At 40.4% G+C, this 14,973-nt stretch overlaps 1 protein-coding gene across 1 annotated transcript in view; it reads left to right on the top strand.

Annotated features, from left to right (window-relative positions):
* Sdk1 (sidekick cell adhesion molecule 1) overlaps positions 1-14,973 on the top strand; it is an 827,695-nt gene that overhangs the window by 533,768 nt on the left and 278,954 nt on the right. The window contains 1 exon segment of the mRNA XM_087195944.1: positions 11,510-11,546. Coding sequence (XP_087052070.1) covers positions 11,510-11,546 — 37 coding nt within the window.

Raw genomic sequence — 14,973 nt, 5'->3', positions numbered from 1 at the left:
TTGTTTATCTTAAGTATAGTAGTTCTAATAATCATGACACTAACCATGTTCTTGGTAAAAACTTAGGAAGCAAGTCTGCAGGTCAATGTATTTGAACCTTATTCTAGTACTAAGATTAGCTTGATCATATCTACCTTTTTGGGGGAGCAATACTAGAGATTGAACCCAGGGGCTTTGCACTAACTACATCTCCACTCTTTTTTTATTTTGAGAAAGGATCTCACTAAGTTGCTAAATTCTCTAGATATGGCTCAAACTTGTGAGCTTCTTGCCTCAGCCTCCTAGAGTGCAAGGATTATAGATATGTGCTGCTGTGTCTGGCTCATATTTATTTCTTAAGCTTGTTCTTGAAGGATGATGTTAATCCATCCCCCCACCGATTTCTATGCTGACTGGTTAGTACACCAGCCATTAAATAAATATTAAATATTTTCAATATCATCCCAACCTGGAAGAATACCCAGGAGTGCATAAAACAGCAAACATATCATGATGATCACAGAAGCTGCTCATACTGGAACCATGTAGTCTGCTCTCTGTGTCCACACAGAAGCAGCACCTGGAAGTGTTGGACTACGCTTTCTTTTGTTGGGGGTCTCAATGTCTTACTCTTGTCTCAAACTGTGATTCCTCCTCCATTCTTACAAATTCTTAGTTCATTCCTGATACTTCATTCAGAAAAGACTGAGAATTTACCAGACATTGTGCTTGTTGCTGAGGAAACTAGAAGAAGCACATGGCTCTTCTCTTTCTGAGTCCTTGTGCTTGGAAGAGGCAAGTCCATGAACAGATGAGAAGAATGGTATGCCGAGCTCCAGATGAGCAGAGTTATGCAGACAGTGTCGGGGAAGCACAGGCAAGGGAGCCATTAATTCTGCTTCCAAGGTCTGAAAAGCTTTGTTAGCAGAACTCTTTAAAAATCTTTTCTTTAATGGAGAGCTGCACCACCAGCGAGGTGATTAAGAAGGGATCTGGGGAAAACTGTGCTCCATGTGACTAAGGACTGTTATAGCTACGGTCCTGTCACTCACTCCCTTTGTTTCAATGGCAGTGTCCCCTCCAAGACTATTTTTCACACAGCCTCATTCCAGAAATTCTTATTTGTGGCCTTTGTTTCCCATTAACACTTAAGTTTCAAAAGGACAGGGATTTTTGTCTTTTGTTTCCACAGGCAGCTGGAAGTACACATGACAAGCAAGGGCTTGGTAAATGCTAATATCCGGAGTGACTGAAAGTCTGTGGTGAAGCATTTACTTTCCATTTCTTGAATCTGTTTCCATTTCAGCTTCCCGGAACACCTTCTCACTGGTTTGTTCTTGCTTTTCTCCCATGTCCTTTTCCTTGGTCCTTTTGGTTCTCTTTACCTCTCGATGGAAGGAGTTGCCATTATATAGTCTTTAGTATGATGCTTTGTTTAGTTTTTCCCCACCCCTTTAGTTTGGAGAGCTCATTCATTCTTGTGACTTTAAGGATCATCTTTGATCAAATATTATCTCCAGACCTGAATGGCAGTCTGAACATCAATCTTCATTACGTGGGAAGTTGGATGAAATGTTTTAAAGTCCACTCTGACTCTAAAATATTCAGTCTTGGATGTTTTTAAGGGAATCATTTTCTACACTCCCAACTTACATACATACTCTTTCCCCAAACTTGATCAGCTGAGAAAGGTCTGGAGTGAAGGCATGAGTTCTCTCTCATCTCTCTTTTCACAGTTGCTTTTTCCCCACCTTCCAAAAGAAAAGCATTTCTTCCACCAAACCTTAATCTTTGTTGGTATTTTACTATGGACTCACAAAGCTCTAGGCTAACTAGCAAAGAGATAATTTAAAATATTGGAGTAAGAATTGAAAAGTAGACAACTTCACTGATTGGCTAAGAAATCCCCTTCCAAGATAGGTAGTTTACAATTCTTAGCTTTCAACAAAACTGAAAGAGGATCCAATCAAGTTGTCAAACAATAGATCACTAAAGTTCATTTTTGCTGATAAATTACTGTGTGATTTTGGACATAGCAGTCCAAATGATTTCAAAGAATTGAGTGAAATTTTTAGAACAAAACTGCTCCGTTCTGTCTATGCATTTATGAAGTTTTCTCAGTGCATACATTTACAAAAGCAAAAAATAGAAATAAAATTGATGCTGCATACCTTTTCATTTTAGCTGTAATATTCATTCATGAATACAAGAACTAATTTTAAAAAAAAGTCTCATTCATCTCTTAAGAGATGCATTTCTAATAAATTTTATTTTTCATATTCAATAATTATTCATTAAAACTTGTCTTCATATATGTTAAATTGTTGTTAATGATTATAATAGTGGATAACAACCCAGAATTGTTTTAAAACTTAGAGAATTATGGTCATGAGAAAAAATTTTAAGTTGTACCTTTTGTATAGAAAGGTGTGGTTCAGTGATAAATACAATACTTTCAAGCATAATATGTATATTCATGCACAAATAAAATTATGTGCATGAATTGTAGGAGGATAAGAAACAATAGACAATTTTCAGTTGTTGAAAAGGAGATTTTTAAGTGGATGACAGTGGATAACAAATCACATTGGTTTCTAAGTCCAATTTAAACCCTAAAATATAAACTTCAACTATGTGAGGGTGATAGAATTTTTCAGAATTCTTTTATGGAATGCATGGACAAAATATTTGAAGGCAATGTTCTGTGAAACTGGTGTTAAGATGTATGCTTAGTTTGAAGGACAAATTGAAGTGGGTTGGGGTGGGGGAAGAGGATTAGTGAGGGAGGAATCCAGCTGAGGCTTTCTAGGACAATGGGAATATGAGAAATCAAACCAAGAGCAACTCATATAACATTTGAAACAGTACATGGCCAATATATTTATTCATCATCATCAAAAAGAGGAGAAAATAACAAGATAGAAAAATCTCCTAAATATACAGCACTGTTTCTTAGCGCTAGAGCTCAAGAGAGACACCTGGGCTGGGCCAGGACTTTCTGTTCCCAGGTGATTTTGATATACAGCCACAGCAGCAAGTTGTTGGATACACTGAATGTATGGTCCTTAGACCAACAGTAGCAGCACCATCTTGGGAGCTTGTTAGAAATGCAGAACTTTGGGCTCTTTCCCAGACCCGCTGAATCAAATTGAGCATCTTAACAAGATGCTTAGGTTATTTGTATACACATTAAATTTTGGGAAAACAGGATTTCTAACAAGATCTCAGGTAGGGCTTGGGCAGCTGGTTCCTAGGCTACAGCTGTGCAGCAAAGTTCTCTTGTTACTCAGAGGTTCAATGGCAGAGCTGCTCAAAGCAGGGTCTCCAAACTACAAGCATCAGCATCACTTGCTGCTTGTTGGTATGAAAATTCTCAGGACTCATCCCAGGCCCACTGACCAGAGTCTGTGAAATAGGGTCTAGGAATCTTATTTAATCAAGCTCTCTGGGTGACTCCAGTGTCTGAGAAGGATTGCTCCAGAGAGGACCCACATCAATCTCACATTGTTCTGAGCCTCAAGTTAACCTAGGGAGATGGCCAAGAGTTTAATACCAAGGAGCCAATGTGATGAGAAAGGTGCCACTGAAACTTTCAGCATGAGCTTTGCCTGTCTCCACAGCCTGTTCCTCAGGGAGCCTCGGGTGGGTGCTAGTTATTGCACACAAGTGGCCGGTGCCTTGCTTCTTTCCTTACACACCTGCCTAGATAACCTCAGGCGCTGCCCCACCTGTAGCTTGGTAATTCAGAAGGCTGTAAGTTCTGGGGTGAGGCTGTGACGATCAAGAGAGGACTGCCAGGAGATCCAGGTGCAAACTTTCCAGTTATTTTGTCTTTTGAGCCAGCAGATCTAATGGTACTTGAGGCTTCTTGTTTAATAGGATGCTGTGTGAGTCCCTGTAAGCCGCAGTCAGAGCTGCAGTTCTGGGGCCTACAGTTCTGGAGCAAGGCCATTTGTTGTAGAGCAGAGATCTGCTCATTATTTGAAAAGTGCCAGCATTTCATTTGAATGAGTTTCTGGGCCCAAATAACACTGAGCACCATGAGACTCAGAACCAGAACTCCCCATATAAGCCAAGCATTGTCTTCCCCAAGTTTGAGGGGGGTCAGGTTCAAGGGCAGCCCATTGGATGGTAGAAATGGTGTGTGTAGGGCCAGGAAGACAGAAAAGGCAGGCTGCATTGCATACAGGTTTACCCCATGTTCTATGTCACTAGCTCTTTCATAGAGACCTGTCTCCCTCTTCACAGCTGTTGCATGAGAGGAAGGGAGTCCTTAGGACCAACTGACAAAGAAGTACAAATCTTGGAATGGATTCATAGGATGTTCTAGTGATATGTGGGTGCCAGCTGAAACAGCTGACCACTTTTCAGTGAATGCCACCTGTCTCTAAGAGCCTAAGGCCTTGCTGTGCTAAAGGTCCTATATCCTGGGAGAAAATGTCTCCATGGAGACAGAGTTGTGTAGACCACCTGACAGCACAGTGCTGCCACACAGGATTGGCAGCAACCACCAGGAGCCTGAGTCTGCTGCCTGCAGGAGGGACCCGTCCAAAACCCAGGTGACTCACTGGTGTGTCACAGGTGCTTCCACACCCAATGCTCATGGTCGGTAGGCAGCTGCAGCAATCAAGGGCAGGCTAGGTAAACACTGAGAAAGTTCTGGCCCATCCCGTCCGACCAGCACCCTGCATCAGCTGAAGTGCTGTCCAAGATCAAGGGACTTTCACTCTGTCTCCTTGCTTCTGCTTCACTGAGATTGTGCTCCCTCATGACTCTAAACTAAGACTGTGATACAACTGTCTGAACCAACACAGCAAAGAGATGATATCACCACAGGCACAACCAGGAAATTGCTGTGATAGTGCGGGATGCAGTGCAGAGCAGATCTGAAGTCAACATGCAACAACCAAAGAGAAACAGAGGCTCTAACTCACTCATGTTCCTGACTGGTAGAAAGTATCCAGCCACTGCTTTTCAGCCCCCTCAACAACCAAACTTAGTGAAGGAAACCAGTCTTGTGAACAACCTTTGGGTACTTCACTACTCAGGAACGTCTGTAGATCGGTGCAGCCCTGCTCTTCCCCGTGCCTCAATTTCCTCAACACCAGGGTTTGGCTGAGCACATGGAATTGGATCCTAATCCTAGGTATTTAGGTGGAGAGTAATGGTGACCCAAAAAGGAAAACAAGAACCACTTTCCTCAACTTTGTGTTAATGTATTTACTCCAGAATTCTGCATAGTATGAGTTGCTTTGTCTTCTAGGCCAAGTTGAATTTCCTGGCTCAAACTGTCTGTTTTATAACTATACATGGAATATGATTTATTAGCTTTGTCTTTTGCTATTTTAAAAAGAAGCTTTTATTGTGGAGAAGAAATTCTTAAAGTCCCATCACCTGCAAAATAGGACTTGGTTCTTTCTTCTCCAAAATAACTAAAATCAACCTGTTTTATATTGGTGATATTCCTTTATTAGTTTTAATTCATTTTTTTAGCCCATCTGATTTTTTATTCATAATGCTTTTGATGAAAATTAATTAGTTTCCTTTAGAGCTGAAACAATATTATCGTGGGCACTCAGACACTGTTATACAAAAAGGCCCCATTGTGAAGCGGCCTCAGGACTCAGAGCATGTCTCTTACTCCCAGAGAACTCACCTTACAAGGAAGCCCCAGGAACAATGATGCTGCCTGGCTGTTGGGGCTGGGCCTCAGTTTTCCCATCTGTACAGTGAGGATTTTGAAGCAGATACTCTTTCAACTTTGTTTTATAAGCCCAATAAAGCTAAACAGTATTTAGGGAATAGATATATAAATAATATAAATAAAGGTTTATGTAAATATTTTACTGATTGAACATCTTCTCGGCCTAATATGGAAGGTCAAAAAGTGGTAATCACCTAGGGAAAAAGGGAGAAAACAGGAGAGGAGAAGTGGGCACAACCAGGTCCTGCTCACCTGGCTCCTGGGACCATCAGGCTTGCCATCCATGTCCTTGCTGATATTTCACAGATGTAGGCTTCCCTGTAATTTCATCTCTGTTGTAACAGGGAATTGGGATCAAACTGTACTGCACAGAAGAAAAACTCACTTTCCTGACTAAAATTCCAACAAGGAAGAGCAGAGGGAGCGAAGGAAGGAGAGAGAGAGAGAGAGATCGTTTTTAAAAACAAACCACTTAATGCAAACAGTAGCTCTCCAGCCTTGTTCCATACACATAACCTTGCTGTTTGCCTAAGGCCTTGGAGAAGGAAGTCAGTCCATTTACCTACCACACTGCTGACCTGGTCTATTTAAATAGAGCCTTAATTTTTATAAGATTTTCAATTCTATGTTCAAAATCCGTTATGAATAGAACCTCCTGAATTGATCAAATTATCACTTAACAAATATTTTTTTCCAAGAAAGTGATTTATAACATGGTACTTTATTAACTGCAATATATTTCAACAGAACACCTGTCATCACACAAGAAATAGAAAATGAAGTGCCTGAAAATTGGAGCTTAACTGCCAGGTGCAAAGAGGCAAGGTGGGACAGGCATCCAGAGGTACAGCTTCAGGGAAAGGAATCCAGAGTAATGGCCCAGAAAGAGATGCATGGATGTGCCCATCTGAGGATAGCAGAGAAATAGGCACATGGAGTCAGGAGGCAAAACAGCTTCAAGGTGGAGGACAAGTGAGAGCAAACTTCCATGTGAAGCCATAGGTTGTTAGCCAAGCCTGTGAACAGAGTAGAGGGAGGAGCCATCGTTTAGCTGGGTAGACACCCTGGAGCTGGCAAATGCTGGACATGCTGACAAGACATTTAATGTACAGGACACACTGGGAGGTCAAGGAAGAGACTGATTTTGAGAAACCAACTCTTGGCCAGATGTGGTGAAACACACCTGTAATTCCAACACTCTGGGAGGCTGAGGTAGGAGGATCATTAGTGAGCCCAGCCTGGGCAATTTAAGAAGACCCTGTCTCAAAATTTAACAATTAAAAAGGGTGGGAGGGTGTGGCTCAGTGCAAAGTCTCTGGGTTGAATACCCAGTACCACAAATAAACAAAACAAAACAAAGCAAAATATCTTGACACAGTGACCCTTAAACTGAAGCCTCCCTTTAGCATCAAGACAAGATGCTCTCTGTCCAAACTTATTCTTTTCTTTCTTTTTCTCCCCGCCAGTACAGCTTAGTCAATTAAAAAGAAATTCATTTGCAGTGAGTATTTATTTAACACTGAACAATTTTTTGCTATATGAGCCAAAAAATAATTAAAATAAAATAACATTTGATGAATAGAGAAAATTACTGCTATGCTCAGAAGGTTGTCACTATAAACATTGAAATTGCATTTTCTAGAATAAGTTCAGTAGAAATAATATTTAACTTGAGCTGCTCCCCTATATACAACTTTGCAAAAATCCAATTTAATAATTTTAGACCCTATTCTTGATTACTTGAAGGAGAAGGCTGGGCTTGTATTTCAAGATAACCATGTGTATTTCTGACTGAAGTAAATAAAAGTAACTTGCACATGGCAGGAGGAAAGAGAGTCCCAGGAATTTATTAACTGTAATTTTAGATTGCTGAGAAATGACACTCTCTCTTAATTTCATTGAATAATAAGTGCTTCCGGAGGATATATACTCAACACATGTGTGTTCACACACCCAGAGAGAAAGAAGTGCACTGGTATGCCCTCTTGGGTATACAGCGAATATACTGGTTAAAGGGATCTCAGTAAAGATCTTCTATAAATTATGTTTATTGCATGAAAATAAGCAGAGTATAAGGTATGAATTCTAAATGTGCTAAGGGAATTTCAGCCTCTGAGTTGGAAAAGAGAGGACATTAAAGAATTTGATTATCTACTGATAGGCCATTTCTGAAAATAACACAGAACATTCATCTCTGATCACAGTTGATTTTTTTTGGTACCGGGTATCGAACTCGGGTTCTTGTGCTTGCACAGCAGGTGGCACAGTTGATGTTTTAATGCACACTACTCTCAGCTGCCTCGCAGCCTCACTTCCTCAGCCTTCTGGTTCTGTGTAGAGAAGGGGCCACTCGCCACTCTATAAATCCCTCACATCTGGGCAGATTGGCTCTCTTAATTTGGCTTCCTCATGTTCCAGAGGAGTATTCCTGCTCTTTTGCAAGTCTTTGCAAGCCTAAAACTTCTTCTTCTCTGCACTGTCTCCTCCACACGCATAGCAGTTTTCTCCTTTCTGTTTGAGGTTTACCTGGAACTCCACAAACATACTGAGCACTTCACCTAGACCAGTGGTTTAGTGGCGAGCCTATGGCAGGCATGCTGCCGCCAGCTGTTTGTCATTAAAAGCTCTTAAAGTTCGCCATCACTGCCCTAGACGGTCCTATCTTTGACCCTGGTTCCCACCAGGAGACCCCCTGACTACCTTCTCCTCCATGAAAGTCAGCAGCAGCCTGTGCCTCCCACTCTGAGGTCCCAACTTTAGGCTACCTGAACCTTGAACTAGTGTCTTCCTGTGTGTTCCCTGGTAGGACTGTTACCACAGATGAAAAGTCATTTACTCCAGTTCAGGTGGTAGTCTCACTGGCCTTGTCCTCTTTGCTAACCCCGCATCTTCTGGTTTCCTAGCTGTCCCACAACTTTTCCTGAGATTCTGCCTTTGCTGCTTCCCCATGCAGTGTTATTTTTCCTCAGGCTCTGCGTCACCTGCACTCCCCATTCTTTTCTGTTGTTCCTGTCAGCCATGTTTGCCAGAGTCCTCCACCTGCCCTCGTGACTTTGAGTCTTGCTCTGAAACACACACATCCCTGAAGTCTAGCAGTTCCCCTGATCCTCAACTCAACATCTTTCGTAAGAGAAGTCATTATTTCTTGCCCAGATCAGTTTCTTTCTATCAATGAAGTCATCATGAAACTTGAAATCATAAATCTTAAACTCTTTGACCTGGTCCATTCAGGTCCTAAATTCCATTCATTCTATTTATGAAATAGTAGTCATGATAAGTTTTAGTGTTCCTAGAGTTACACGTTAGTGTTATAGAGGAAATAGTAGCTAAGGCCAAAGTACTAAGCGTAGAACCAGGGTCTGCACCAGGTTCCTGCACCTGGAAGGCATAGACTTTGGATCTCAGGGCCTCTCCTATTGATATGGGGGAATAGATGTAACTCCTAAACTTGCTAGATAGCTGAAATGCAAGTTCGTGTTCTCTAAAATAGAAGAATGAATTCTAGGAACAATGGAAGTTAAGAATAGGAAAAATTTATTGAGAGAAAGATAGCATCTGTCTAAGAGAAACAGAAGGGTGACTGGAGAATGGGTTACCCACCCACCCTGCTTTTCAAAGATATTTTATAGGGCAAAGCCATGAGGTGAGGTGGGTACAAAGTGGGACAAAATTATGGTCAACTAGTAAGATTACAAGTACAGTCATTTAGGTAATATTGGTCCAATGGGAAATCTCAAGGTGAACATGAGGTGGGACAAAATCAGCCAGTAAGATTACAAAAAGTATAGTCCCTTAGGTAATATTGATTAAATGGGGATCAAATAGGGAAGCAGGTCACATAGCAAGAGTACAAGGAATGAACAAAGGTTTTCAGTAAAGGATGCATCAGGGATCTTTCCTGGGAGGGATGGGTTAAGACCTCGGTCCCCCACCCAGGTGATTAATACCTATTTAGAACATCAGTCACTGCTATCCATCCCTAAGGGAAGTACAGGGGTGTAGTAGTTTCTCTCCTTTTGTAATGCTAGCCAGTCAATGTGTCTCTGTTTTTCTATGCTGAGGGCCCAGGCTCGTCTAACTGCCTTGTGATTATTTCTAACTACCTTAGCTGTCTGCACTATTGTCACACTGCTTCGTAGTCCCCACTGTCACACTTTCATCCCCTCTCCTGGTCTAACTCTTTTCAGATGCTTTGCTACCATTTATCCTAAAATAATTTTTTTTTGGTACTGGGGATCAAACTTGGCTCCTTGCGCTTGCGTAGCAGGTAGTGAAACCACTGAGCTAAATCCCTAGCCCCTCCTAAAATAATTTTTAAAGCCATGTAACCCTTGCACATTTAAAAATGGATATGAATTTTATATGTATGTAGTTGCAAGGAGTATTTATTGTTCAGTATTGACATTTAAAAATAAAACTATTGTATCATTCTTATGAATGGATGCCCTGGAATACATAAATACCAAAATGAATTAATACTATCAAGTATTTCAAAAATGTGTGGAAAACATTTTCTTTGGTGGTTGTAGATGGTGCTGATACACTGATGTTTCCTTCCCCTTTCCAGAATTTCATTCAAATATAGCATTCTTTTATGCTTGAAAAACTGTTATTGACCACATACACACATGTACTCACCCCTATATGCACATGTGCATGTATGTAAATACACAGATTGCATATGAAGTTTCTTATTTCCAGTGACCCTAAACTCTGTTACAAATTAATCCTGTAGGGCCTGGGATTTAGCTCAGTGGTTCCGCTCCTTGCCTCGAAAGCCCAAGGTCCTGAGTTCAATCCCCAGTACCAAAAAAAAAATCTGTATTGTTATTATGATGGTGATTTTTTTAGGACACAGTTGACCAGAATTCCATAAATATACTACAGACTTTATAAATATAAAATGTTAATTGGAACAGCATCCCTGATTGGGCTAGATGCAGAAACATTTACGTTGTGATGCTCTGGTGGAACTGCTCCTCACTTTTGGTGTTCAGGAGGATTTTTTTTTTTGTCCAGAAACCCTTTGTCTGGAGCTCTCTAAGCAGACTCAGTCCTCTCTCCCACAGTTACATCTTGCTCAGGGGACCTTGTCTGAGTGGCAAGTCCTTGGGATCCAGGCTGGTGAGAGGAAGCCTTTTCCTCTTAGATCAAGGGCAGTCATGAAAGAGGAGGTAGAAGGGCCTGAAGTTGAGGAGACCTCTTGGACAGTGTTGGGAAAGAGGACCTATGGCACTAGTCAGGCGGAAATTGGCTCCCTTACATCACTCTGTGGCATGTATAGCCCTATGGAGCCAGTGCCTTCATCTGAAGACCACAATCCCTGAAGGCCGCATACAGTGATGACAGTAGAGTTCTAAAACGGGACATTCCCTTCCTCAGGACTCAGTGCCTGGCCTGGAGGGCCCTCATTTCTGACTGCCCCTCTGCAGGAGGGCCACACATCACTTCTTCTCTAAGGTCACATCTGCTCCTACAGCTCGGGCTGTGCTTGGCTTCGATGCCTGCCATGCTGCCCTGGGCCTCCTGCCCTGCCTGGCAAGCTCCTCAGGCTCCTTTCAGGCCACACCTGCTTTTTGACCTTGTATCTTTGGACCAAACACAATGCCTGGAGTTTGGAATGGAATTTTTACAGTTTCCCATGTCAAGAATTAAACTTGTTGGATATTTATGTGAGAATTGATTTATTTGTCTTGAGATAATTTTTGAGGAAATCTTGTTAAAACAGAAGGTAATTTTTTACTTCAGGAAATAGTTCAAGAAAATGTTTTGACTTTGGAAGATCTGTTAAACCTCACACTGACTATAAGTTTGAATTTTGAACAGGATGCAGACTCGTTTTGATGGATGCTTCTGAGAGGAGGCACATTTGCTAACCGATTGGGATGCTGCTGGTGCCTGGCAATTGCCTGAACTGCAGCAACAGTCTTTTGGGCAGGAAGACCATTTGTTTCTTTTCTTTTCTTGTTTTGCACCTATCTGTGTTCCTTTCAAAAAGCCGCAAATAAATCTTTTCTAAAAAACTGTTCCAAACTTCGCATAGGGAGTTTATGATAGAAAAGCTGACAGATCTTTAATTATTAAGGCAGTGCTTGGCACCACAACAAAATACTAGCTTTACTAGAAAGAGAATTTAGAAGTTTGGAATAATACTGTGTATTTTCACAAATGGGAATGACCAACATTTCATAAGTGTTAAGGGGCTGAAAGCCTGGTAAAGTTTCCTGGATATAGCTAACAAGTCAAAACATGGAACGTTTTTCTTCTGTATTTAGAAATGATTTTATCACACAGCTGCCCTACAACCACAGCCTGCTAGGAGAGATGATGTCTTACAGATTGGAGAATGGCAGGCTGGGGACACATGCCTCCCCTTGGTTCTGGCCTCCCACCTGCCAGCAAGCTGCAGAAACTTCCTCTCTACTTTCAAGTCCCCATCTGTCAAATGGGGGCAGCAATAGCCCTACCCTAGTTCACAGGGACATTTCAGTATGAGTAAATGCATGGAAGGCAGGTGTACCAGAGCCTGGCATGCAGCAAAGTGTTACTCATTCTAGTTATCATTGTCTTGAATGACAGTAAGATACCTATTTTTTTAATTTCTGAGAACCGTCTGAGTTCTTGACCAAACCTGATAGATGAACTAAAAAAATCCTATATGCACATGATTCATAATTCAAAATTGTTAAATATATGTTGTCATGTTCATTTGTTAGAATTAAAATTACCATTTTATTAAAATTCATTTAAATCTTGTTAAAAGCAGACAAAGATGCTATCTACCCTGAATAATAAGCTTTTAGAGACAGTCTTTCTTGAAGACATGATAGTCTTTTTTGTAAATTGAATTATTTGGTGATATTAACATTTTATTGAAGGAATTATGCTATTTTGATCTTTCTTAAGAAACTGATATTTAATTTCTGCCTCATGTTAATAATTTTATAAGTACTCAATATATTTAAAATATCAGTTAAAACTAATTTATACTTAATATTCCCATGTCTTTAAGACAGAAGCATAATATGCTTTTTTGTACTGTGTGTTTATATTCTTGCATTGTCACGAGCTTTCCCTTTACTGGATCTATATTTTGAAAATACTAATCCAAAGAGAATAATAAATGAGATTAGTAATATCTTTGATTGGAAAACATGCCAATCATATAACTGTTGCATGGAGTATATTTTTAGAAAGAGCCCTGCACACCAGTCAGCATGGCTGGTGTTGGGCAGCTTGGTTCCTGTGATTTATGGGAAAGCCTTTTGGTGATTTTACACAACCCACCAGTAAACCTGCCTCGTAGGTGGAAATGAGGTTGAACTCAGAAAAAATGGCCTTTGGAAGAGAACTGGACATTGAAGCTAAATGGCTAAAGAGCTTCAGACACCCCTGGAGGAAGAAAAACAAGATTTAAAGTGATGTTATTAAAGAATATGATCCATAAATAAAGTAGTATATTCTCCTACCCATGACAGATTTTGACAAATAAGAGAAAAAATTTTTCCTGATAGGAAAATGTATTTGAATTGGGTTTTACAGTATTTAATGCTGCTGGTGCATTGAGAGATTGCTGGACGTTGAGTTAATCAGGGTGAATAGCAAGAGAAGGAAGGCCTGCTTTGGATCATAGGGCTGCATTTTGTAGGCCATCGTTATTGACAACCAAGACCGAAGACTGGCTTCACTGCTAAGCCTTGGTCCCTCTTATTGATGGTGACCTACTTGCAGCTCCAGGCTTGTCTTGTTATTACTTAGGAATATTTACGTCATTTTGAAATTTTGATTTTTAGAAATAGTTCTGGCTAATATCCCAAAGAAGCATGAAAAGCTGACTAGCCAATGGAAAGGAATGAAATCCTGGTATCTGTAGCAAAATAAATGGAACTGAAGGACATTCCATTAGGTGAAGTGAGCCAGGCACCAAAAGACAAATAGCACATGGTCTCTCTCATCTGTGGGAGCTAAAATTGTTGCTTTCAAAGGAGAAGAGAATAGAATAGTAATTACTAGAGGCTGAGAAGTATAGAGGGAAAGGGGAAAGGAGGAAGGCTGGATAACCAGTGCCAAAACATAGCTAGGAAGCAAGAATGAGTGCTAACATTCTATATCACTACCTAGTGGCTACATAGTTCACAATAACTTGTAATATACTTTATGAGGAACTAGAAGATAGGAGGTCAAAAACTCCAAATATAAAGAAAAAATGAGAGGATAATGCTAATTGTCCCAATTATATCAGTACACATTGTATACATGTATTGAAATATCACATTGTACCCCATAAACATGTATAATTATGTGTTAATTAAAAAGAAAAACAGGGAAGTCCAGAGTGATGAATGGTACAAAGCCTTTGAAGGATACCCTTGTGTTTGGAAAGCATGGTGGAATTGTTGGGACAGGCTGCTGTCATTACCCATTGCCACTGGGCACACATCAGTTTCAGGAGTATTGCAAAAGATAAGGAAGATATTATTTGTGTAAAAAATTCTTCCTGGATAACTACCTTTAGAACATGCTATTTCAACAAGAAAAATGTGAGTTTCCTTAATCCTTTCATTCCATCTACCTTTGTCATAATAATCACCTACCCTAGAGCCTTTCTGAGAGATCATCTCAAATGAAGGCAGGATGTTCACTTGTGAATTAGCTGATTGTTTTAGTCTTCCTATCAGTATGAATAAGAGATTCTTGGCCTTTGGAGAGTACCTTGTGTGTATGTCAACTTGGTTAGCTGAAGTGATGGAAATAAACCTGTCATTCACACTAGTACTGGAAAAAGTGTGGCCCTGCATGTAGATTCTGGAATTTGTTCATTTATTCAACCGATTTGGAGGACATCTATTAAGAGCCAGCTACAGGGGATATTGCAGTACAGCTGACTGTCCTCAAGGATATACCTGGTCTATATTTTAAAAATCAGTGTGTATGTGTGTGTGTGTGTGTGTGTGTGTGTGTGTGTCTGTGTCTGTGTGTCTGTCTGTAATCTAGTAGATTTTAAGATTGTAAACTCTTTCAGAAAATTCTTGTTATTAAACTTTTTACATATGCATGAACGTGTATATATTACTTTTATTTAAAAGTATGAATCTTAGAAATTTCTCAATTTGAAAATAAGGGACAGGTATTATTATGCTCCCTGGGAGCAGCTTGAGATAAATGATGATGTGTGCTGTGGTAGATGAGCAAGAGTTTGGAATCATTGGTCCATCATTTAAATCTTAACACTGATCCTAGTTCCGTTAACGAGAGAAGGTTACCTACATGCTTCAGACTTCAGATGTCTC

Source organism: Heterocephalus glaber, unplaced genomic scaffold, assembly GCF_053883595.1.
Source record: "Heterocephalus glaber isolate CG9 unplaced genomic scaffold, H.glaber_assembly_v1.0 deba00001610, whole genome shotgun sequence".
Classification (NCBI taxonomy): domain Eukaryota; kingdom Metazoa; phylum Chordata; class Mammalia; order Rodentia; family Bathyergidae; genus Heterocephalus; species Heterocephalus glaber.
The sequence above is the reverse complement of the archived record's forward strand: the minus strand, read 5'-3'. Positions and strand labels throughout refer to the sequence as shown.